This window comes from Gracilinanus agilis, chromosome 1, assembly GCF_016433145.1.
Source record: "Gracilinanus agilis isolate LMUSP501 chromosome 1, AgileGrace, whole genome shotgun sequence".
NCBI classification, from domain to species: domain Eukaryota; kingdom Metazoa; phylum Chordata; class Mammalia; order Didelphimorphia; family Didelphidae; genus Gracilinanus; species Gracilinanus agilis.
This window is the reverse complement of record NC_058130.1, coordinates 680,073,569-680,098,762: the sequence shown is the minus strand read 5'-3', so window position 1 is coordinate 680,098,762 and position 25,194 is coordinate 680,073,569. Positions and strand designations below refer to the sequence as shown.

General features: G+C 37.0%; 1 protein-coding gene across 1 annotated transcript in view; it reads left to right on the top strand.

Annotated features, from left to right (window-relative positions):
- The window catches only part of ASAP1 (ArfGAP with SH3 domain, ankyrin repeat and PH domain 1), a 400,440-nt gene that overhangs the window by 205,559 nt on the left and 169,687 nt on the right, over positions 1-25,194 (top strand). Inside the window, 1 exon segment of the mRNA XM_044669204.1 lies at positions 13,428-13,573. Within this exon segment, the coding sequence (XP_044525139.1) occupies positions 13,428-13,573 (146 nt within the window).

Here is a 25,194-nt window from a genome sequence, read left to right as displayed (position 1 = left end):
ACTTCACATATTTGAAGACAAATCACAATTCCCTTTGCACCCCTCCCAAGATTATTTGTCTCTGTGTTAAAGATCCTTTAACCTTTCTCCATGTTTCATGACTAAAGTCCTTTATTATCCTGATTTTCCTTTTTGAACGGTGTCTTGTAAGATGTAGCACTCAAAACTGAACACATTACTACTCTTCCTGTTTTATGACCAGGGCAGAGTACATTAAAATGATTGTGTCTGTAGTCCTGGACACTGTCCCCCAGTGTATCACTCTAAGAGCCTCTTTTGGTTTGCTTTTCTCAAAGATGTCAATTCATTTTGATCTTTAGCACTCCCAACAGTATTCTCACAGGACCAACCATGTTTGTTGCCATCTATGACTCCATTGCTTTCCTTTCCATCCATTTTCTGTATATCATTTTAACATCTAAGTTAATAATTAAGCTCCCTATGCATCTACATTAATGTTTTTTAGAAACCCTCGACTCATTTCTCATCAGAATTGGAGGTTTTTTGTTTCAAAATTAATTTCTCCCTCCCTTTTCTTTCCTCCTTTTCTTTTCTTTGAGACTAGGTTTCTCTTTCATATCCAGCCTGCAAGAACAACTGCTACTCATGGGCATGACCCCTCTGCTGATTGACAGAGATGTTTTATAACTGGTTCCATTTTTTACCTTGAAAGGTTTATATTTCTCTTTAGACAATCTGGCAACTCAACCCATAGAGGTTAGCCATACTAGTAACAGCCTTAGTATGTTCACCAGATTGACTTTAACCCTCCTTCAGATGAAAATGGCATGGTTCAAGTAACTGATCTACTTCAGCCTCTCCAGATAGAAGGGATTACAAGTGTGTACCATCACAATTGCCCCCAGAATTTTATTCTTCTGCATTTCCATTTCTGGATTGACATTTCCCACAAAACTTTAAATTATGAGATACTACCTATCTTTTCATTGAGATTTTTAAATCTGTTCTAAAAAGTAGGATGCATGTTGGACTGTTCCCAGTTTTCTTTGCCACAAATTGTAAGGTTGAGTTGTTGCTTCTAGGCAAGGATCCCCATCTTTCCTAGTTCAACATAGGGTCACTGACTAAGAGCTAGGAAAACCTGGACACTCTTCTAATAACCCCTCTTGTATTGCATCTGAGGAAACCTAAGCCCAGATAGGTGAAGAAACTTGCCCAAGATCTCACAGGTAATAGAGCCAGGGTCTGAATCGAGATCCTCATAATAGCAGTCACTTCTTCCCTATTTATGAGAATCAAATTCAGAAAGGAATTTCTGCTCATTTTAAATTATCTACATTACCCAATATATCCCTCACTACAGATTCTTCCAAAGATCATCTTCTTGTACCAAAAATTTAAAAAAGAGGGAGGAAAGGAACAGTTCAATATAACTAATAAATGAATTAAAATATCTGACATTATACCATATCCATAATCCCTCACCTTTGTAAAGAAGTAGGGACAAGCATCTTCTTACATCTCTTCTTTGGACCCAGCTTGGTACAGTTGGAATTTCCTAGTATCCAATTCTAATAAGAAATACTTGGTCCTATGATCCTTTTAATTCCTAGCCATCCTTTTTAGTGGTTAATATAAATGGAATTTCCTCCAGAATGTCTTTCCTGATCTTTCTTAATAAATTATAACCTTCCTTACTCAACAAACCAAAATAGCCAAGGTAGAAGGCTCCACTGGGGTAGTACTTTTGATAAGACAGCTACTTTTCTAAATAGAAGTAGCAGAAGATTGGAAGTTTATCCTTTTTATGTAGATGAAAAGCTTCTAAGAACCAGAAAGAAGGCAGAATGGGAGGCCTTGCCATTATGTTGGCCAGTAACTCTGGGAGATGGGAAGTCACAGTTAAAATTTTTCAAGGGAAAATAATTAGAGCTTCACACCAAGGAAATAAGGAACTTTCTTCTAAAACAGTAAGGAGATCAGCATTCCACAAACCAGATTCACGGTGCCTTCTGCAAGATGGGAAGATGCAAAAAGTGTTGTGTGGCTTGTTAGGACTTCATTTGCAGTGTACTTGTTTCATTAAAAATTATTCATTATTCTTCATCTCCAGTTTATGAGAAAAGTTAATGTCTCTTTGCCTATTTTCTGTAGGTGAGACAGTTTAAGTGCAGAAAACTCAATTAAAACCAATGTATAATATTGTCTTTTGCTTTATTTCCAGCGATTAGTACAATACTTGGCATATAGTATGGAATTAATAAATGTTTATTGGTGACTAAAAAAAAAACCTAACATTATACACAATACCTTGTAGTTTCCAAAACATTTTATATTCATTATTTCATTTGATTGTCACAATGGCCCTATACATTTTTAATTGAACCCATCTGCAGTGAGAAAACTGAGACCTTTTGAGAGGTAAAAATGACCTTGCTGAAAGTCATTCAATTCCAAGATGGTAGAGCCAGGAATAAATTCCTGATTTGATTTCTTCAAGTTCAAGGTTCTTTCTATTTTACAATGAAAGTTCTTTGAAAAATACAAAGCCTACCATAAAAATAGGTTAGATGTATTAATAGTGTTGTAGCAGTAGATGCCTTCTGTCATATAAAGTTAGTGACCAAAGCAAAATTCAAGATTAAGTGTCTTAATTTTTTCCTGATGATTTTTTGAAATTAGTAAATTTAAAAGTCTAGAAGATTTTAAAATAAATACAGCTTTTTAAGAACATATTTTTATATTTGTTACCTGCTCCTTCCCTAATCCATCCAATACATAGTTGCCAGAATGGTCTTTATAAAGCATAGGTTTGATGATGTGACTCTCCTACTCTGGAATTGTTAATGGCTCCCTCTTGTTTCTAAGACAAAATGCAAAACTGTTCAGCTTGGCTTTTAAAGCCCTTTACAATCTAGCTCTAGCATCTAGATACATTTTTCTTTTTTTCATGCTTCCCAAAATATAGCCAAATTGAGCTGCTTTCCATTCCTTCAATTTGTCAGCCCATATTCTAATTCCATGCCATTGCATAGGGAGCTATCCTCCTATGCCTAGAATATATTAGAATGCCTCACCTCCTTTAAGGGTCAATTCAGCTACAAATACTATTTAAAATCTTTCCTTTTCCCCTTAATTATTAGTATGCTCATTCTCTCTCTCTCTCAACTCAAGTTATTTGATATTATACTTTTGTACACATTTCTTACTAGAGAAATACAAGCTCTTTTAGAGCAAGAACTGTTAAAAATTTTTGTCTTTTTCACCCTAGTACTTTGAACAAAACAGAGGCTTAACGAATATTGGTTTGAATAGGTAATCAAAAGGGTTTGTTTAGGAACCAAGTATCTCCTTCTGCAAGTATACTTTTCTTCTTTCCTTTGTCTTCTCTCTCTGGAATTTCTTCTGCCCTCTCTGTGAAAAAGGAAAGCTAACCCTAGCAAATCCAAATTATTCCTTCCTTTTTGGACCAAGAGTAGATTGGGTGTACCCTTCTGCTGTCTTCAGCTTGTCTTATATACTCTGCTGGGTGTTTGAAGGATAGTCTTCCCTAAGAATGCCATTTTTAAAAAATTTGGCTTGCTTTGGGATTTGAGACTGCTCCAGATGCTTGAGGTCATGAGAAGGCTGATCTCCAGATAACTGAGGTTTTATTGTAATGCATCTATTTCAATTTCCCCCAAAATTTCCATTTTATTTCTTTCCAGGAAAAAAAAGGAACAAAACTTTTCCATAACCTCAAAGTATGTGTAGAAAAGCTTTACTTTTCAGGCAGAATATTTTTTACTTCACTTCTTTCTCTATCACCCATTTTTCCAGTTTGTAGTCTTATATTTAACCATTTAAGACACATTAACTCTCAACGAAGCTCTGTTTTAAAGAGACAGAGTAATAACTGAGGAAAATTTAGCATTTCTCCCTGCCCTGAATACATATATGATTTTGCTCTTGGCTTGTCATGTGACTTTGGACAAGTCAATTTACTCTCAATGGTCTCAATTTCTTTATAAAACAAGAGGCAGAGTACCAGAAGAAATGTTTAAAAAACACTGATAATCAGATAAGTGGAATTTGTTTTAAAATCTGAGTTAGTGGGCAGCTAGGTCACTCAATGGATAGGGAGCTAGGCTGAGAGATTGGCGGTGGGGTGCTGGGTTCAAATGTGACCTCCTACTTCCTAGCTGTGTGACCATCACAAGTCACTTAACCTTGTTGCCTGGCTCTTACAATACACAGTATAGATTCTAAGACAGAAGTTCAGGGGGCTTTTTGTTTGTTCTTTCACCTGAGTTATCACTTTACATCAAATTCTTACAGATACTAAAAGATGAGAAAATTCAGGAATAGAGCCACTAATGAAAAACAATTTGGAATTATGCAAGAAAAGTTGCTAAATTGTATCCTATAACTCATTGCTGGGTTTTATACTCCAGTGATTTTAATGAGGTTCAAGAATAGGCCTGTATGTACAGAAATATTTATAACTATGATATTTGTAACAACAAAAAAATTAGAAACAAAATATGTTCCCAAAAAATTGGTGAATCACCAAAAAATGATAGCATGTGAATGTGATGGAATATTATTACAGTTAAGAAATGGTGAATATAAAATTTTGGGGGAATTGGAAAACTTTTTATGGGGTGAAACTGAAGAAAACAGGCAGAAAAAAATTTTTTTGAGAATTGACTTTTGCATTAAAACAAAATACTAGGTATTCCAAAAGTCCTGCTGTAGTTTTAAGCTGTCAGTTCTTTTACTGATTAAAACTGTTCTGACTTTGGAGATTCCCCAAATGTTAATATTTTATTTTTAATGGGGGCTTTGGATGAGGTGATTACTAAGGCCTCTTCTGTTTGTATCACTTGATTACTTTATCTTAGACTAGATCAAACTTAAAAATCTAAAAGGCAAAAAATGAGATGGCAATAGTTCTATCTTTTTACTCTGTTGATAGTTTGTCTTCTGCATTTATAAGAAACACTTTTTCTATAATTAATTATGCTTCTTATTTATTACGATTAGAACTCACCTTTCCCCTTTTGCTAAATGAAAGCCATTAGGACACATAAGGGTACCAGTTTTATAAATTCTGTTATATTTTCTGTTATTTATACAATGAGTAAGTTAAACATTGACTTTGAGAGTCACTATCTCTGGGGGAAAAGTAATAATAACTTCTGGTATTTGTTTAGAACTTTTTAAAATTTCTTTCAAAGGGCTTTCACATTCATTATCCTATTTAACTTTCTCAGTAATTAACCTAAGTATTCACAGGTAAGACTTCTGTTGTACCCATTTAGTTTTAATAAAAAATGTACCCATTTGTCATTCAAGAAAACTTAAATTCCAAGAGAACTTAAATATTTTGTCTAAGGTCACACAGACCTTAATATTAAATATTAAATTTATTTTTATTGTTAATATTAAATTAATATTAAAGCCAGAATTAGAATCAAGGCCTTCATATTCTTGCCCAGTTTAGATTAGAACATTTCTGAGAGGCTTAGTTTCCCTATTCTTCAGATATTCCAGAGCTTGGCTACCTCCCATGGCCCCCTCCTAAATACCCTACTGTCTTCCAGATTTAAAAATCATAGTTCCTTGGCTGTTCCCCGGGGGAAGGACTAGCACCTCTGGTGTTAGGATTTGCCAAGCCCTTTTCAGGGAAGTTCATCCCACTTTTGGTGGACGTCCACCCAATACCCAACTCTCACCTGTGACTCCAAGAAGCTATAGCATACCCAGTGGCCACTTGGAGCATGTCTACCCCAAGCTGCAAAGATTTCACCTGGAAGAACAGTTAGATGAGAACAATCTTTCCAATGGCTGTGAAGGCCATGGAAGCAGAAACTGTGGTGTGCTGAGAGCTCAGTCAGACACTGAAGATGACCAGGTCATTCTGCTGCATCCCACGCCATCGCCAGTTATCTTCACTTTTGTTTTACCACTGGGCTTCTATGGCTCTGGAAAGGAGAGTGAGGCTGATGACTTTGTGCAACTCTTATTCACGTAAACCCAATTCACATGCAAGTCAAGACATCACCTTCATGATATCATTAGTCTTCTTTGAAAATGATGGGGGGGAACAATATTCCTTTCTCCAAGTGCTAGTGTCATCCCTCTGAGATTACCTTTCATTTCATTTCATCTTCTTCATTAAACATAGGCTCCTTGAGAGCATTTGCCTCTCTTTCTAACCTCTGAACTTAGCACTGAATGAATGTTTAATAAATGCTTTTTAACCAATAGTCACCACACCCATCATCTTTCCCAAGTTGTGTTAAGAAGTCACTAACATAGGGGGCAGCTGAGTAGCTCAGTGGATTGAGAGTCAGGCCTAGAGACAGGAGGTCCTAGGTTCAAATCCGGCCTCAGCCACTTCCCAGCTGTGTGACCCTGGGCAAGTCACTTGACCCCCATTGCCCACTCTTACCACTGTTCCACCTATGAGACAATACACCGAAGTTAAAGGGTTTAAAAAAAAAAGTCACTAACATCAATTTAATTCAAGAAAACTGAATTCAAGATTCAATTTTCAAGAGAGAACAAAAAAATTAAAAGAAGAATTGTTTAATAGCATTAATGAAAGTTTTGACCAAAGTCTTACTAAATAATAAGCAAGTACATTTTTTTGGTCTAAAAGTATTGATTTTGACCATTTAATTAAGGGTATTTCCTTAATATCCACTGTAGGTAGCTCATGCAGATTTCAACCAAATCCTGTTTCATGTTTCAGATTAAGATTTAAGATTTACTTCAATTGTAGTGGCCAAAAAGTGATATTCCTAAAACACTAGTCTGACCAGTCCCTCCTCTGCTCAGAAAGTTCCAGTGACCTTCTGGTTAAAATACATACTTTTGACATTCCATAACCCTTTATACTGGCCCCAGCCAATTTTTACACTCTTAGTATATGTTACTTCCTTTCATATCCTCTAGCATCTGGCAAAACTAGACACCCTTGTTCCTTATACACAATATTTCTTCTCTATGCCATAATATAGGCCGTTCCTCATGCCTCAAATGCAATTCCTCCTCACTTCTACCTCCTTAGAATCCTTAGATTTCTTCAAACTGCTGCCCACTCACCCCACTCTACCTGAAGGCTTTCCCTTTATCTAGCTCAAGGATTCTTAATATTGAGATTATGTGAGGATAATTTTTTAAATAAATAAAAATAAGTAGGATTACAAAAGCAAATTATACTTTAAAAAAAGTTTTTTAAGTTAACAGATTTAAAGTTAAAAAACTTCTGACTCTGCTCTGTAATTGTGTTTTGGGGTCCCCATAGCCTTTTAGGAATCTAGAAAGTAAAAATCATTTTCATAATAATGCTAAGAATGTTTTATTTTTAATATGGTAAAGATCAATAGATATGATTAACACAAGGGTGTAAAGGGATCTTGTGTTCAAAAAGTTTCAGAACCTCTGTTCTATGGTGGTTCTGCAACCTTTCTCACCCTACATTAAATTACCATGTATCTGGTTTGTATGTATTTGACATCTAATTACATTTATATGTACATGTTGCTTTTTCCTGGTAGAATATTAATTCCTTTAGGACAAAAAATTATTATTATTTTCTTGTATCACCAATACCCAGCACAATATTTGACATGTAATAGATACTTGCTGATTGATTCCCCAGTAGGGATAGGAAAATACCAGTATTTGAAATTGTCTTCAAATGACTCTGGTTGCTCTGGGCTCACACATCATCATCCTTATTATTATTAAAACCTATGATAGATGATGTCTCCAAAATCTTTGTGCAATTTTAAGCTTGAAACTACACTGAAACTATAGGAAATTAGGGATTGATTCTCACACAACCCTTTGAGGAAGGTAGTGCAATTATATTATTATCTTCCTTTGAGAGATGATGAAACTAGGTAAATCAGTGCTATGAAGTGAAGCAAGTGAACCCTCTGCTACTAATTAGCTTTGACCTAGAGTAAGGTACAGTGGAAAAACACAATCACTAGAGTTAGAGGATTTAATTTCACATCTTGCCTAATGGTTCCTGCCCATATGACCTTGAGTAAGTACTTTTCCTAGGCTTCAGTTTCTTCATCTGTAAAATGAGGAGAGAGATTGGATTGAATGGCCTTTGAGATTCCTTTCAACTGTGGATCTGTGATCTGATCATTCCAGGCTATTATTTCCTGTTCTGAGTTGGGATCATGGAAACCCTAGTTCACATCCTGCCCTGAGTCACTTACTAGCTGACATGAGGAAATCTTCTAACTTCTGCTATGTACCTCAGTTTTTTCATCTAAAAAATGAATGTAACAACAGCACCTACCTCCTAGAGTTGTTGTAAAAACCAAGTGAGATAATACACAAAGAGTTTTAAAAATCCGAACGTGCTATATAAATGCTGAGTATCATCTGGGAACTGATCATTGCTTTCTGGCCTTCATCTTTATTCTTATTGGCCTCTCTGTAGCCTTGGACACCCTTGATGACTTTCTCCATCCTGACATTCTCCTCTCTCTAGGTTTTCAGGACACTTCTCTCCTGATTTTCTTCTTTGGTGGATTCTCTTTCAGATCACCCCTTCTAACTGTAGGTGTCCCTTAGGGTTCTCTCCTGGTCCCTCTTCTCTTCTTCCTCTACTACTTCACTTGGTGGTTTCATCTGCTCCCATGGATACCATCCCTATGCTGATGATTCTCATCTCCAACTGCCTTTTAGATATCTTGAACTCAATATTATCCAACACAGAACTATTTATTTACCTCAGAATCCTTACTATAAAGGATAACACTCTCCTCCCAGTGTCCCATGTTCCCAACCTATCTCTCACACTTTAAATCCAAACTGTTACTTAGACCTACCTATTTTTCCTTTACAATTTCTTTCATTCTTTCTCTCCTCTGACACTGCCACCACTCTACTACTGCCTCATCTAGTACACCACACTCATAAATATACCCTCATCCCCTCATTCTTGGATTATTTCAGTAGCCTTCCTCAAGTCTCTCACCACTCCAATCCATTCTCCATTCATCTATTAAGTAATTTTCCTAAATCGTAGATCCTGTCATATCATTCTTTTGATCCCCCTACTCAGTAAATTCCACAGGCTTCTTGTTGTTTCCAAGAACACACAGAAAACGCTCCACTTGACATTCAAAGCCTTTCATAATCTTGCCTCTTCCCATCTTTCCAGTTTTCTTAAACCTTATTCCTCAACACAGACTTATACACTGATCCAGTGATACCGGACTTCTGGCTATTCTACAAATGAGATATTCTGTCTCTTGGCTTCAGATATTTTCTCTGTCCTCCATATCTGGAATGATTTCTTTCTGCTCTGACTACTGATTTCTCTGTTTTCCTTTATGTCCCAACTAAAATCCTACCTTCTTAAGGAAGCCTTCCCAAATCCTCTTAATTTCAATGTTTTCCTTCTATTAGTTATTTCCTACTTATCCTGTAACTAACTTGCTTTGAATATATCTATGTGCATTTTGTCTCCCCACCAAAAGTTCCTTGAGGCTAGGACTATCTTTTGCCTCCTTTTATATCCCTAAGGTTTAATAGTGCCTGGCATGTAGTTGTCCCTTAATAAATGTTTATCTCTTGATTTATCTACTAATAATTTATGTTTGCCTTCTACCTCTACAACCAATAGCCTTAATAGTATATGTCTACCTTACTGCCTATCCATTTATTGATTTAATATTTTAATTCATCTACTTAAATATACATATGTATATGTGTCAGACAGACAGACAGCTGGAGTCAGAAAACTTGGTTTTGTCCTGGTTCTACTACTTAAAGTCTAAATGACCTTAAGAAAGAAATTGACTTTATGTCTTTAAGCCTCAGTGTCTTTACCTGTAAAGTTCATCTTTCATTCTTTGACTATAGAAGTACTTTGCAAACCTTAAAACACTATATAAATGCCAACAATCATTGTTTTTGTTGTTTTTTAGTAGTTTTTCAGTCCTTCCTGACTCTTTGTGACCCCATTTGGAATTTTTTTGGCAAAGACACTGGAGTGGTTTTCCATTTCCTTCTCTGGCTTATTTGACAGATAATGAAACTGAGGCTAAGAGAGTTAAGTGGCTTGCCCAGGTTCACATAGTTAGGAAGTATCTGAGGTCAGATTGAACTCAGGAAGGTGATTTGACTCTAACCTTGACACTATTTGCTATACCACCTAGCTACCATTATAATTACTAAAGTGGAAATAACTGTCTACTTCACAGGAGTATTTTGTGGCTCAAATAAGATAAGATAACTACAGAAAGCTAAGTTTTTTTTATATTTATATTTATTTATTATCTAAATGTCATTTAAATAGATATACTTATAAGCTGTAATAAATATCAAGATTTCTTACTTCAGGTAAGAAATTGGACTAAGTAACTCTGAGGGCCTTCCAGAGCTGGGGTTCTCTGTTTCCCTTGATTGAGAAGAATAGATCAGGGTTTGGGAGACTCCTCATCTATTATATTTGCAAAAAGATGGAATTTCATTTAGAAAGCTCTAATTGTTTCCACTTGATCTCTCCCAAGGAAAGGTTTTATAGATTACAAAGTACTGGGTGGTGAATTCTCATTTTGCCACTAGTTGGATGGTGTTTCCATATTTATGCTGCCTTTTTGGCTGATCCACTTTTGTGGTTTTTTTTTCTGAACCAATTTTCCTAGAGGACTTGGTCAGTAGTCAGCTCTAAATTTTCTTCTCTTTCTGTTTCAAAATCGCAAGCTGAAATGCTGACAGAAAGTGGAAACATCATGAATTTTTAATGCTATCATTATTACAATACTGCATTAGGTTTGTTTTGTTTCTCCTTGTGTCCTTTATTTAGTTTTTTTGTTACTGCTTATCAGTGACTGCTGGCAAAACCCCTCATTGTCTTGTGCCTCAGTTTTTTTCATCAGTAAAATAGAGATAATATATACTTGCACTATTTACTCAAAAGTCTGTTATAAGGAAAGGATTTTGCAAACATCAAAGCTTTATATAATTGTGAGCTATTATTATGTTATTTCTTAGTGCAGAATCTGAGTTGATGCTTTACTAGACTCATATAACAGTTTATTAATAGAATATTTGAAGCTGTCAGAAGATAAAATATTTTCATATTGAATTTTAGTTATTGAAGAGCCAAGAAGCCTAAGAAAAGATGATACTTTAGGAAGAAGCATACAGACAGGAAAAGCAAATGTCTTTTTTTTTTAATGATGTACCCTGAAAATAAGTGATAGCTGTTGTTTCCATAGCATTTTAAAGTTTACAAAGTGCTTTTGTCACCTTGTGACACTTTGTCACCCTGTAAGATGAGTAATGTGTAAGTTTCATTATCCCCATTTTAAAAACAAGATATTTAATCTCCATATATTAAATGATATAACAGATCATGGAAATCATAGCTCAATCAATTTATAGCCAAAGTAAGGCCTAGAGAGTATCACTTGGTTGCTCAAGGTTGCATGGGCAGATCTAGGATTCAAACTCGGGTCCTCTGACTCCAACTCCATCATTCTTTTGAATTCATTCTACTATTTCTCATAACAATATGTTGTAGATTCCTTCAGCAGTCATTTGGGTGATCATCAGTTTTGATGAGTTTGGGGGGAAAGTCTCTATCATGTCCTGGATTCATCCTTAAGAATAGATATAGGGGCAGCTGAGTAGCTCAGTGGAGTAAGAGTCAGGCCTAGAGACAGGAGGTCCTAGGTTCAAATCCGGCCTCAGCCACTTCCCAGCTGTGTGACCCTGGGCAAGTCACTTGACCCCCATTGCCCACCCTTACCAATCTTCCACCTATGAGACAATACACCGAAGTACAAGGGTTTAAAAAAAAAAAAGAATAGATACATATCGGTGTGCATGTGTATTGTATTGTATGTATGAACATACATATTTGTGTGTATATATATCAATATATGTATTGATATGTCATATAATATATATTACATATAATATATATACAATTCAATAAATTTCTGCCCAATTTTAGGCACCAATGTCATTTTAGATGGTAATAATCATTATAATAAAAATGGTTAGCATTTATTTAGTGGTTTAAAACTTTCAAAGTGCTTTATAAATATCTCTTTTTGTTCTCCCCACAGTTTGGGAGGTAGGTGCTATGATTACCCCTATTTTATAGATGAAAGGACTGAGGCAAACAGACTCTGAGATCATTTCCAGCTCTAGGTGTATGGACTTACAGATTTGTCTATAAACCCTACACTTTCAATATCCAAGCTGTTATGGCACTTCTTCCATAGTGATATCTCCCCTCTTTCTCCTAAAGTGCTTTCATTTTCTTTAAGACTTCATTTTTGTGGCCAAGTCACTTCATCTCTGAACCTCAATTTTCTTACCTATAAAGTATGGAAAGAACTCTGAGTAAAAGAAACTTTGGTTTAAATCTTGGCAGCAACTTGACACTTGTGTTTTGTTTTGTTTTGACCTTATACCTTGGACAAGACTCGACTTTATTTTTCTCATTTGTAAACTAAAGTGGGGGAGAGTTGATAAGTTGGCCTAAATGGTCTCTCCCAGCTCTAAATACTATGATCTTACTCAGGAATCAATGAGTCCCTAATCATTGGGAGATCTTCAGATGAAGTCTAGATGACTACTTGTCTGACATGTTATAGAAGGGATTCTGTTGTGAGTTGTGGTAAATGATTTCTGAGGTCCCTTCCAACTTCTTGATTGTACCATACTTTTCATATATGGAATCACAGAACTTGATAGTTAGAAGAGATTTCAGCAGCCATATAGTCCAAATTTCAAAAGGGAAACCCATTTGCCTGATAGTCTTGTCTTGAAAACCTCCAAGGAGAAACTCGCCATTTCTCAAGATAAGCCATTACAATTTTCCCCAATATCAAGCCTTAATTTCCTTTGTAACTTCTACCCATTGCCTCTTGGGACCAAAATGAGCAAGCCCAATCCTTTATCCACAAGACCACTTTCATGTTCCTCCTGAATTTTCTTTGCCCCACATTAAACATTCACAATTTCTTCCACAAAATCCTTATGTAACATGGGGTCAAAGCCCTTTACCATTCTGATTGCCTTCTTTTGGATGCTCTCCAGCTTAAAGATGTCCTTTAACTGGCTCTCAAAACAACAAAATATTTCTCATGTTTGAGGAAGGCAATACAAGGCCCCTCACTTACCTGTTTTCCAGAAGCTGCTATCTATAATGGGTGCTTCCATTTTCTCTCCTCTCACTCTTCCTAACGCTTACAATCTAGATTGAAAATTCATCTTATACATATCCTTTCCCCCCAGGAGAAGGTAACCTTGAAGACCGTGCTGTTTCATGTCTGTCTTTATCTCCCAGCATCTAGTAGTGTGTCGCACACTTAGTAGGTGCTTAATAAATGCTTGTTCAATTGTTTGTAGGGCTGAGCCAGTTTCTCAGTAATCAGTGCTTTCATAACTAATGAAGAAAAAAATGACATTTTTGTCTCTTCTTTCAGATCATGTACAGAATGAAGAAAACTATGCACAGATTCTAGATAAGTTTGGAAGTAATTTTTTAAGTCGGGATAATCCGGATCTTGGCACTGCTTTTGTAAAGTTTTCCACGCTTACTAAAGAACTATCCACTCTGCTGAAAAATCTGGTAAGAGATTTTAGAACTGAAGTTTCTCCAATGTACTATGAAAATGCATATGCAATTATTTTATATAAGTATATCAATGTAAATAAATATTATACTATTTAACAATTTAATTTATTAAGATGGTTTTCCTTCATATATTCCTTTGAAATATATTAATTCCAAGTCACCATTTATTCCCTTCCTTAATTTATTTAGTGATAATATAAAAATACAATAATATATTTATACAAAATAATTACCTATTTCCACATCTGTCGGTAAAAACCATTTAAATAATCTGGTAAATTAATGAAGTTATAGAGAAAGTGGGGGATTGTCTATCAGAGACACAGTCTTTAAATTTGTTCTTATATAGAGGAGTTGTCAATTACTAAGGTAGTTTGAATGAATTTTAAAAGATCTAGAAATATTTTGTTTCAGGTGGCCTGGAGTCAGATATTCTGGCCTCAGATACTTAATTGCAATGTGCCCCATGACACATCATTTAATCTCTGCCTCAGTTTCTTTATTCTAAATAGGAATAATGATAGCACTTACCTCCCAGGGTTGCTGGGAAGATCAAATGAGAAAATATTTGTAGAGCATTTGGCATAATGCCTGGCACATTGTAGTTTCTGTAAAAATGTTAGCTATTATTAATCCAGAAACTCTGAGTATTCCAGTACAATAAAGAGGAAATGTTGTAATCAGTGCATTATAGGCACTGACTTCCTGGAGTGATGCTAGATGTAGTCACTGTTTTAAAAAAATAATAAATTAACTTCACCATTTTCCATGAAAGACCTACCTTTTTTTCCATTGCCCATTTTTCCTTCCTTTTCTTCTCTCCTATTACTTTTCCTTTTTCTTTTGCTTTCCCTTTCCCCAGAACTTCCCCAGAACTTCATTGTCCTTGTCAGGGAGGTGAAGAAAACCACTAGTCTCCCTATGTCACAGGACAGAGGTGAGGATGAAGGGAAATCCCTTTGTGACTATAAAGTTCTGCCAGAGGTAGTCATTATGGGGCTGGGATTGGAGTGAGTTGGGTCCAAGATACCATCACTATTGCTTGATGTCTGTGTGACTTTGAGTACTTTGCCTTTCCAAACCTAGTTATTTCATCACTAAGAAGAGGGAATTGGGCTAGAAGACTTTTTAAAAACTCTTCTGTCTCAGATATCAAGTATCAGTTCCAAGGAAGAAGGATAAGGGATAGGCAATTGGGGTTAAGTGACTTGCCCAGGGTCACTCAGCTAGGAAGTGTCTGAGGCTGCATTTGAATTCAGATCTTCCCGATTTCAGGTCTAATGTTCTATCCTCCGACTAGGCTATCCCTAACTTTAGTTTAGTTTAGTGGTGGTGGTGGTAGCAGTAGTGGAAGTGGTGGTGGTAGTGGTAGCAGTAGTAGATGATGAAGTTAAGGCTGTTCATTGTTTTCATTGTCCTTAGTTTATCATTCAGACTTTTATTTTTAATAATTTTTTAATTTAATTTAAATTTAAGTCAGCAGCTAGCTGCTGGCAGCTGCTTCATATTCTATGATGGGACAATTCCAAAAAAACCTTCAGCCTACTGAGACCTTGCCGTAGTGGCTTCATTCCTCCTTGAGGAGGACCCAGCTGTGCCTTTGTCACAGACCCTCAGGAAGCCAGCACCCTCTTGCTTCAGCTCCTCCTGGCTGTGTTAGCTCAGTATTCAATTTCCCAAAAGGGGGAGCTTTCAGCTCTTACTGAAGGGGCTCTGCACCTTCCCCTATGAGGTACCTTCCCCTATGGGGTCTCCCTGTCTAGAAATTTTCCTTGCCATCATGGTCTTTGTTTTCCTTTCACCTCATCTTTTTTCCTATAAGTATCAGCTATTCTTGATAAACCTATCCTCTTTCTGAATCAGCTCTCCTCGACAAGGAGAGCAATGCGTTGTCCCACTGTGATACAGTGCATTGTAATCCTTTCTGCCCTCCTGAATATTTGTAGCATCGGGTGTTATGAAAATTGTGCATATGCATGTCCCTCCGTCTGTTAGAAATGAAATGAGTGTAGCCGCTGGAATATATCATAGTGAAGTTTAAAATGAACACGGAACTTTGAAATTGAGAGCTTTAAGTTCTGATATCAGTGCTGCCACTCACTAGCTAGGCGAGCCTGGACAAGCTTGGTTTGTGTCCTTAAGCTATGTTTCCCTAATTGATAAAATGAGTGAATTGGGTTGAATGATTTTTAAGAGGCTTTCCAGTTCTACAGTTCTGTTCTGAAAGGTGGAGACCTGCGGTGATGGCAATAGAAGTTCATATTTCAGTGTGCTTCCTTCACGAGGTAGGCAAAGCAAGTATTGTTTTCTCCATTGTACAAATGAGGAAATAGAGGGTCAGAGGTTTAGTAACTTGCCCCAAATTACCCAATGGGTAACAGTGCCTAGAATCACACCCTTATTTTGTGGTTCCACTATATATAAAGGACCAGTGCTTTTAAGGTCTCAAGGCCTCAGTTTCCCCATCTGTAAAACAAGAAGATTGGACAGATTAACCTTTAAGGTTTCTTCAAGGTCTAGATCTTGAGACTAGATATCCTAAATAACCTAACCATAAATACAATAACTCTTTGGTTTTCTGTCCATTCTTTCTTCTTATCTAAGAATGATCATTGCTTTCATATTACCCTTGGTCAGGAGAGTATGACATCCCCTGGAATGTCAGCTAGAAAACAGAGCACTTAATTAAGGTAATGAGATTACCAGTTTTTGGAGCTAGAATGCACTTTATTTGTTTGTTTAGGGGAATGCACTTTAGAAGGTCATCTAGTTCATTCCCCTCATTTTACAGATGAGAACCTGAGGTTCAGAAAGGTGAAGGGACTTTCCAAAGGAAACCCAGCTATTCATCAGTAATCCATATTTAAACCTAGGTCCTCTAAACTAGACTCTAAGGTCTAGTGCTCCTTCCACTCTACTGCCTACCCTTTGAGACTACATCCAATTTTTTACATTAGATTAGGAGCTCCTTGAGAGCAGGGACTGGATCTTTGTTCTTGCTTTCCATTTTATCACCACTGTTTGGCACACAGTAGGTACAAAATAAAAGTAAGTTGGGATGGCTGCACTGGTTTAAGTAACAGAGATGCCATGGCATAATGCAAGGATTATTCTTATAAGAGACTTTGATATGAATTGTGTCTCTGTCACATACCAGCACTATGACCTCAGCTAGTCACTTTTCCCCTTACCCTTAGAACCTTGTTAAGTAAAGAGGAGATAATAATATCTACTTTGTCTCTATCATCATGTTATTAAGCTCTAATGTGAGCTGCCACTTGCCTGATTAGGTAAACTGCTAGAACCAGCTCAGAGGTCTCTTGTATACCTGTCAAGTGGTTGGTTTGGTTTATTTTTCCCCCCATTAGACTATAGTGTTTTAAGTATATCTATTTATCTTCCTTTCTCTCCCAGACATGAAATACAGGGGGTACTCATGGGCCCAATCTCACTGTGATTTGCAGAGGAACTTTTAATGGCTCTGTTTCTAATTTGGGCTATTTCATTCTTCCTTAGGCATTCTAGTGGTCCCCCAGTCTGGGGGCTCACTAGATTAGTGCTAAACTTAGTGCAGATACCCAGTTAGCTTAACCATTCACTGTAGCACAGAACTCTTGAGCTCAAGAGATCCACCAGCCTTAACCTCTTGAGTAGCAAGGATTACTGACTCAAACCACCATTTCTGGCCTCTTGTATTTTAAAGTTATTTTGTTCTTGAAAAGAATATTTTAAAAGAGAAGTAAAAAAGTATTACTAAATGCTTCTTAGCTCACGTGGCTGCCTGAATTATGCCATTACTGTCTGTGACCTCACTGAAAGAGCAGGCGAGTGAACAGAGAATTGTATTAGTTTGATTTCCAAAACCACAAAATGGGGACAGGAAGGGAATAAATAGTGGCTTGGAATCAATATATTTCAAAGGAAATATCATCAAGGAAAACTATCTTAATGCATATCCTCCTTAACAATTGCTTAATAAAGTGGAAGAGAGAGACAGAGAGACAGAGAGAGACAGAGACCAAGAATACCTCTTTTTAAATAGTGGGAGGTGCCCAGATGCTTTAAAGCTTTGCCAGGCCTTTAATGCCTTTCATTGGTTTCTTCTCCAAGCTAAGTTTTTGGAAGTCTCCTGTAGTTTACATAAGAGTTGGGATCCTTTTTTTAAAATGGTTAAAGAGCAGTTATTGCTTCAGAACCGTTGAAGTAAAGCAAAGATTTCTCCAGCTGTAGAGTATTTCCTGTTTGCAGTCTCCAACTATGGAGGCATTGTGGTTAGATTGTGGAGGCTTTTTTTTCCCCCTTTTAATTTTTCTGGGTTTTTTTTCCCTACCTTCAGGACAGATTTTTAGAGATAGTTGAAAAAAGTACAAGTTTATGAGGTTAGCTTCATATCAGTTAGATCTCAACTCCTTCTATTTCTTTCTCTTTCTCTCTCTCTCTCTCTCTCTCATAGCTAAAAGTAAGCTAGAAGAACATGGGATCTCTGAACTGTTCCATATGTTCTATGCTATATTATACACGAGAAGTTTCATCTTTTTACCTAATGTTGAACTACGGCTGAAAAGATAAAACCTTTGATCTGTCAGATTTCACATCATGTTCTGTCAAGCTTTGTTACTAATTAGTGTTTTTTATTTTGTTCTGAGACAGTTTCCTTATTTTACCCAAGCTGGGAGTGAGGTAGCAATTCATGAGCCCAAACTCAGTGCTGATCTGCATGAAAACTTTGACTTCCTTCATTTTGGAATTGGACCATTTCACTCTTAGGCAGCCTAATAGTGGCTGGCTGTTCCTGGGAATTTTGCCATATTGATGCAGACTTAGTATACATACCCACCAGATAGCCTTTAGCTCTACTGCACCTTAAATCTCCTGAGTTTCAGAATCCACCAAGCTGATCCTCCCCAGGGAGCAGGGATTTAGGCATGAATCATTATACCTGGCTGCCAGTTAGTATTAAGGGACACTTCAATAAAGTGGGGCTTACCATTACAGGTTTGATTTTTTTTTCTAAAAATTGCAGAGTGCTATAGAAATGTAAATTGTTGGTTTCAACTATGAGGTGGCCATCTGGATCAATTCTGAATTTTACTATCTTTAAGTAATATATCTCCCTTCCATCAAAAATAAGATGTAAGGCCTGTTTCCCCCTTTTTCAGACAAGTTTTTTTTTTAATTTTTATTTTTCAACCTCTACCATCTCTCTTAAAATCAATACTAAGTATCAGTTCCAAGGCAGATGATCAGCATGTGAGATTAAGTGACTTGCTCAGAGAGTGTCAGAAGCCAGATTTGAATCAAGGACCTCCTATCTCCACTCCTGGCTCTCTGTCCCAGCCACCTCGCTGTTCCAGTTAGGCTAGTTTTTTGATCCAGATCTATGATTTCATTGGTCTGAAGAAAACTTCTTTTGTGGAAATCCCCTTTGCTGAAGCAAATAGGCAGTTTTTTCGGCAATTTACAATCAAAGAGAGTTGCCCTGGCCTTTGAGAGGTTAAGTAACACTTTACCTTGGTTATGTAAGATTTGCCAGAGGAAAATCTTCTTAAGTCCAAAGCTGTCCTCCTTATCTACTATAGTATGTTGTAAACAGTGTACTAAGACCAGAATTACTCTGTGATTTGGCGATATTAGCCTTTTTGCTATTCCTTGCCCATAACAATACTTTTTCCTAGGTTGTCCCCTGTGCCAGAAATGTTCTCTCTCCCTCCTCATCACTATCTTCCAGCTTCCCTGCATCCTTGAAGTCTCAGTTTAAATAACCACATAGTGTAGGGATCCTTTCCAACTCCTACTGCAATCCCCCTGAGATTCCCTCCAGTATATCTCATGTATATCTTGACTGTATGTAGTTACTGGTATTTTGTATCCCCCATTAGAGAGACTCCTGTTTTAGCAATTTTTTGATTTTGTTATGCTTTGTTTTGTTACATCCCTTTTGGTTATTAGCATGACACTCTGCGTATAGCAAGCATTTCAAAAATGCTTGTTTCTTGACTTGCCATCTAAAACACAGCAATGCTTCCACTAAAGTCTTGATGTCCTCAAGGTGACCTTGGACTCCCAGAAGCTACACCAGCAGAGTCTCTATTCTAATGGGGCCTTTCAGATAGGGTAGGCTTTGAATAGTGGTTTGTCAATGCATTATGTGGCTTTTATCTGCATATCAGCATATCTAAATAAGAAGAACTCCATTCCCAGATGTTGGGTCATGATTTTTCTTTTAGCTCTAGCAACTCACTAAGACTACCTACTTAATTATAGTAGGGTAACTGTCTACATCTGCAGAGGAGAGAGTATACACACTGATGAAATCATGGGGCCTTGAAGTATAGTATAGTATATGGCAATGATTAGCTCTGTGATAGAGATGTTTAATTAAAGCAGGAAAAATGTGATTTAATATCACTGACTCTTTGGTATCCTTCTAGTTTAAACCTTGAAAATTGTAGAAGACATCCATGAAAACTGGTAATTAGAGGTTCTGAGAGTTGATCATGATTCATTCAGAAACTGTGAAATGTCGATTAAAGTAGAACCAAAATGTGGGAGTTACAGGAAACCAGATATCAGTTTGATATGAAGAACTTTAAAACAGTGTTTTTGAAATGGAATAAGCTGCCTAGTGAATAAAATACTGAATTTCCCATCACTGGAGGTATCTGATCCAGGGACCGTGTGACCACCAATCAGGGGATGTTCCAGGCTTTAGTATTTCTCACCTTACATGGCAATAGCCTCCAGTTAGTCTTTTTGCTTCCAGTCTCTGCTATCCAGACTCCATAGAGCCACCATTGATATTCTGGAAACATGGGTCACTCCTTTGCTCAGAAGGTTCACTGACTAGGTTAAAATACCAACAACTCTGTTTGGCACCGTCTAGCTCCATCTTATCTTTTTGGACTGATTTCACATTATCCCCTCCCATGCATGCTATGGTCCAGCTCACCTGGCTCTACAAACTGACATTCCATCTTTCACTTTCATTTATGCTTTTGCGTTGTATTCTCCAACACTTGGAATCTCTTCCTCTCTATCTCTTGCAATTTTCGCCTCCCTTCTAGTCTCAACTCATATGCCACCTCCTAAATGCCTAAATGAAGTCTTTCTTGATTCTTCAGCAGTGGCTGGCTGAAGTAACATTTCCCAACCCCATTGGACTCAACTTAGTTTGTATTCATTTTTAAAACTTTACTTTCTTTCCTAGTAACAATTCTAAGACAGAAGGACAGGGGATAGGGTCTTTGATCAAAATAAGATGTAAAGGCTATTTCCCTCTTTCTCAGGCTAGATTTTTTTTTTAATTTCTACCATCACTCTTAAAATCAATAGTAGGTATCAACTCTAAGACTTACTGAAGAGCAGTAAGTCTAAGCAATCAGGGTTAAACGACTTGCCCAGTGTCACACAGTGACTGAAGTCAGATTTGAACCCAGGTCTTCTGGATTCCAGGCATGATGATCTATCTACTGTGCCACTTATCTGCCCGAGTATTTACTTTGTCAAATATGTTTTCAGAGATGGCTAGGTGGTACCATGGATAAAGCATTGGCCCTGGAGTCAAGAAGACCTGAGTACAAATCCAAACTCAAACACTTATTATTTCTGTGACTCTGGGCAAGTTACTTAACCTGTCTGCCTCAGTTTCTCCATTTGAAAATGGAACTAATGAGCACCTTCTTCCTAGGGTTGTTGTAGGAGTCAAATGGGACAATATTTGTCTAGTGCTTTGCAAACATTAAAATGCTCTTTAAATATTGGCTATCATTATTATTTATACTTTGCATTTACTTTTCTGTGTGCACATTTCAATGACTAGAGCCCTGATTTGGAGTCACAGGGTCTGGTTTCTAATCCCAGCTCTGTTAGTATTTATATGTAAATTCAATGCCTCATCTATAAAATGTGGAAGGTTTGATTGGATGGTTTCCAATATCATTCGATGAGGCCCTAAATCTGTTAAAGTGTAATCCTGCATGGGTTCCCTTCAATAACAAGTAATCTCTTTGAAGACAAGAACTTTTATCTTCCATTTTTGTCTTTACATCCTCAGCTCCCCTAGCATAACATCGGACCCAAAACGGTACCTAAAAATCCTTGTGGGATTGAATTGAATGTTGTAAAGATGATTTTTGTATCTTCTTCAAAGTCTAGGAGTCTGTGTTTAGAGGTCAAAGAGAGCATTAACTCTAAAGTATGAAAGAAGTTAAAAAACTATTCAATTTCATTCAATGCCAGCAAGCATTTATTAGGCACCATACCAAGCATTGGTCATTTAGTCCAAACTCTTCTTCATTTCCTGTTGAACATTTAAAATTGAATGTGCTGGATACTTCTCCAACTCAACATATTCAAAAGAGAAATTTTCCTGCTTTCTTAGTTCTCTTCAAGACCTCACCATTCTTCCAGTCTTCCAGATTTTCAGCTTGAGTGTTGTCCTTGACTCATCTCTGTTCCTCACCCCCATATAACCCATCATTTGCCAGCTCTTAACATTTCTACTTCCATACATCTGCATCTACCTCAGGAGCCTTCATCATCTCTCACTTAAACTCTTTTTTTAAAAAATATTTATTTATTTATTTTAAGCCCATTAACTTCTGTGTATTGACTCCTTGGTGGAAGAGTGGTAAGGGTGGGCAGTGGGGTTCAAGTGACTTGCCCAGGGTCACACAGCTGGGAAGTGTCTGAGGCCATCACTTAAACTCTTATGGTGCTTTCCCAATTGGTCTCTCTGCCTCAACAGATTTTCCTTAAATGCAGATCTGATCATGTCAGTCCCCTAATCAGTAAACTCCAGGGGCTCCCTGTTTCCCCCAGGATAAAATGTAAATGAATCTTTTTGGTTTATAGGGGCTTTTCCATCCTGGCCTTAATCTTTCTTCCCAGTTTCATTTTGCATTGCCATTCCTATCTTCATACCACTTCATTGGTCCTCTATTAACTGGAATGTCATCCCTTCTCACCTCTGCTTCAGAAAAATCCCTCAATTAAAGGCAGCTGGTGGAATAATGGATAAGATTACTGGGTTTTGAGTCAAGAAGAACTGAGTTCATATATCCAGCCTTAGGCATTTACTATCTGGCCATGAACAAGTCAGTTGACATCTTTCAGCCAACTTCCTTCACTATAAAATGGGGGTAATAATAGCCCCCACTTTATATTACAGAGTTGTTGTGAAAATAAAATGAGGCAAAAGTAAATAATTAAATACAAAATAAAAAAGACACTATCTTCTAGATAAAGATACTGCCTTCTAGACAAATCTTTTCCTCATTCCCCCCACTTTCTACCTATTTTTTATGCTTCTCTATATGCTTATAGATGAGCATGTTGACTTCCCATTAGAGTATCAATTCCTTAAAGTGGGTATTGTTTCATGTTTTGCTTCTCCATCACCCATCACAATACCTGGCACACCACAGACACTTAATAAATACTTGTTCTCATCCATTAATCAGTTCCTGATCTATAAACATAGCATGATAGTATGAATAATATTAAATTGGGGTATTTTCTCAAAATATCATATAGCTATAATTTTTTTGCTGTTCTACTTATCTCAGATACTAAATAAAAATCATGTTCCTATTTATCTCTGTCATAAAAATCTAACCTCTCTTTCCCCTGCTGGTAAAGTTCATTCCACAACATACTAATTACCTTCAGAAAAAGCTGAGAACTGTATAAAACCAAAGAAAAAATATTATTTTCATTTTTAACTCTGAGGCTCAGATGCACAAAATGATCTTAGTTGCAATGCACCATTTTGTGTACTTAAATGGAATGAAACTAAATCAATTAAATTATTTTAAATTGAGTGGCTCTTATTCTTCCGGATGCTTTCACACCCACCCATATTTGTCCATATGAACTTGCCAATATTATTGCAATTGTTACTTGAATTATACCCTACAGATTATTTATATATACATATATATTTAGTTGGTACCCTGATCTTGCTTGAAACTTATTTTACCTGGCTCTTACAGAATTACAGAATGTCAGGCTTTCAGAGACCATCCAGCCTAAACTGTACCTGAACAAGAGTCTTCTGCCAGTTGCCTCAAGAGCCTTTCCTTGAATACTTTTATTAAGACAAAGTCATTAATTACCTTTTGAAACTGCTCCTTCCTTTGCTAGACAGCTCTGATTGTTTAGAGGTTCTTCCTTTCATTGATCCTAAATCTTCCCTACCTACAATTTCTACCCAAGCTCCTCTTTCATTTGACAGATCTTCATATACTCGAAGATACTCATTGTGCCCTCAGGCTAAACATCCCCTGTTCCCCCAACTAGTCTTCATATGGCATGATCACTAGGCCCTTCACTGTCTTGGTTGAGAATAATACTTTCCAAATTGTTATAACAATAATAATAATAATAATAATAATAACAACACTCTAAGGTTTATAAAACACATTCATTGTATTAACGGTCTTGTTTGATCCTTGAAAGAATCCTTTGAGGTAGTTACTATTTTTATCCACATTTTACAGATGAGGAAGCAGAGTCACAGAGTTTAAGTGACACCAGGTTCACACAGCTAATAAATGGCAGAGGCAGGATTCACATTCAGATATTCCTAGCTCCAGGCCCATGGTTCTATCCACAATGCCGTCTAGTTGCAACTTATCAACATTCTTTCTAAAACGTGTTGAGAATTGAACACAGTACTTCAGATATGATCTTGGCAAGGCATTGTTTCGAGTGAACTACTATGTGCCCCTGCCTACCCCTCTTTTAAACCCTTACCTTCCGTCTTAAAATCAATACTGTGTATTGGTTCCAAAGCAGAAGAGCAGTAAGAGCTATAGACAATGGGGTTTAGTAACTTGTCCAGGGTCACACAACTAGTGTAAAATTTAAATCAATATCAATAACTCCAGGTTCTTAATTTTCCATAGAGTTTTATTAATAATCACTAAAAATAGAGAAAGTACATTAAAGCCTAACTGACCATGTGTGTGGATTCTCTTGCCTGGCTCTCAGCCAGGTTCTCTAGCCATGTTCCAGGAAATAGAGAGACAAGGAGGTGCCACACCAAAACTTTTATACTCCATCCCTCCCACATACAGAGTAAGCATGCAAATGAAATGCTGGGTAAGATGAGCTGGGCCCAATAAGCCTTGAAGAGTGAACTCTATCTACATAATCCCCCCTGTGATTCCATTGGGAGGCAAGCATGTTGAAATCTCCCAGATTTACATGCCTAGTCTCCCCTATGAATCATTTCACATAACCAGCTTATATCTCTCAAGATCTCTAGTAAGTTTCTCCTTAGAAAGTGCAATATTATATGTACTTCTAGTAAAGGAGAAATTACAATAATTTGGGGATAAGCGGGAAATAAAAGAAAAAAAGAGCAAAACCAATGGTTGGTAGGCGCATTGACAAAAAGCCAATTGGGGGCAATCCCCTTTGGCATAAGAGTTTACATTTAGAGTAAATGTGTTCAATCCCCACCGCCCAGTTCAATTTACTATATCCCAAAGCTCATTCTGGATTTTTTTGATGCAGTGTATGATTTCTGTAGGCTTCCCCATGGCACCTTCTCCAAACAGTTCACTTTCTCGATTTGAGGAGTTAGCAAGTTTCTTTTCCTGAAATTACTC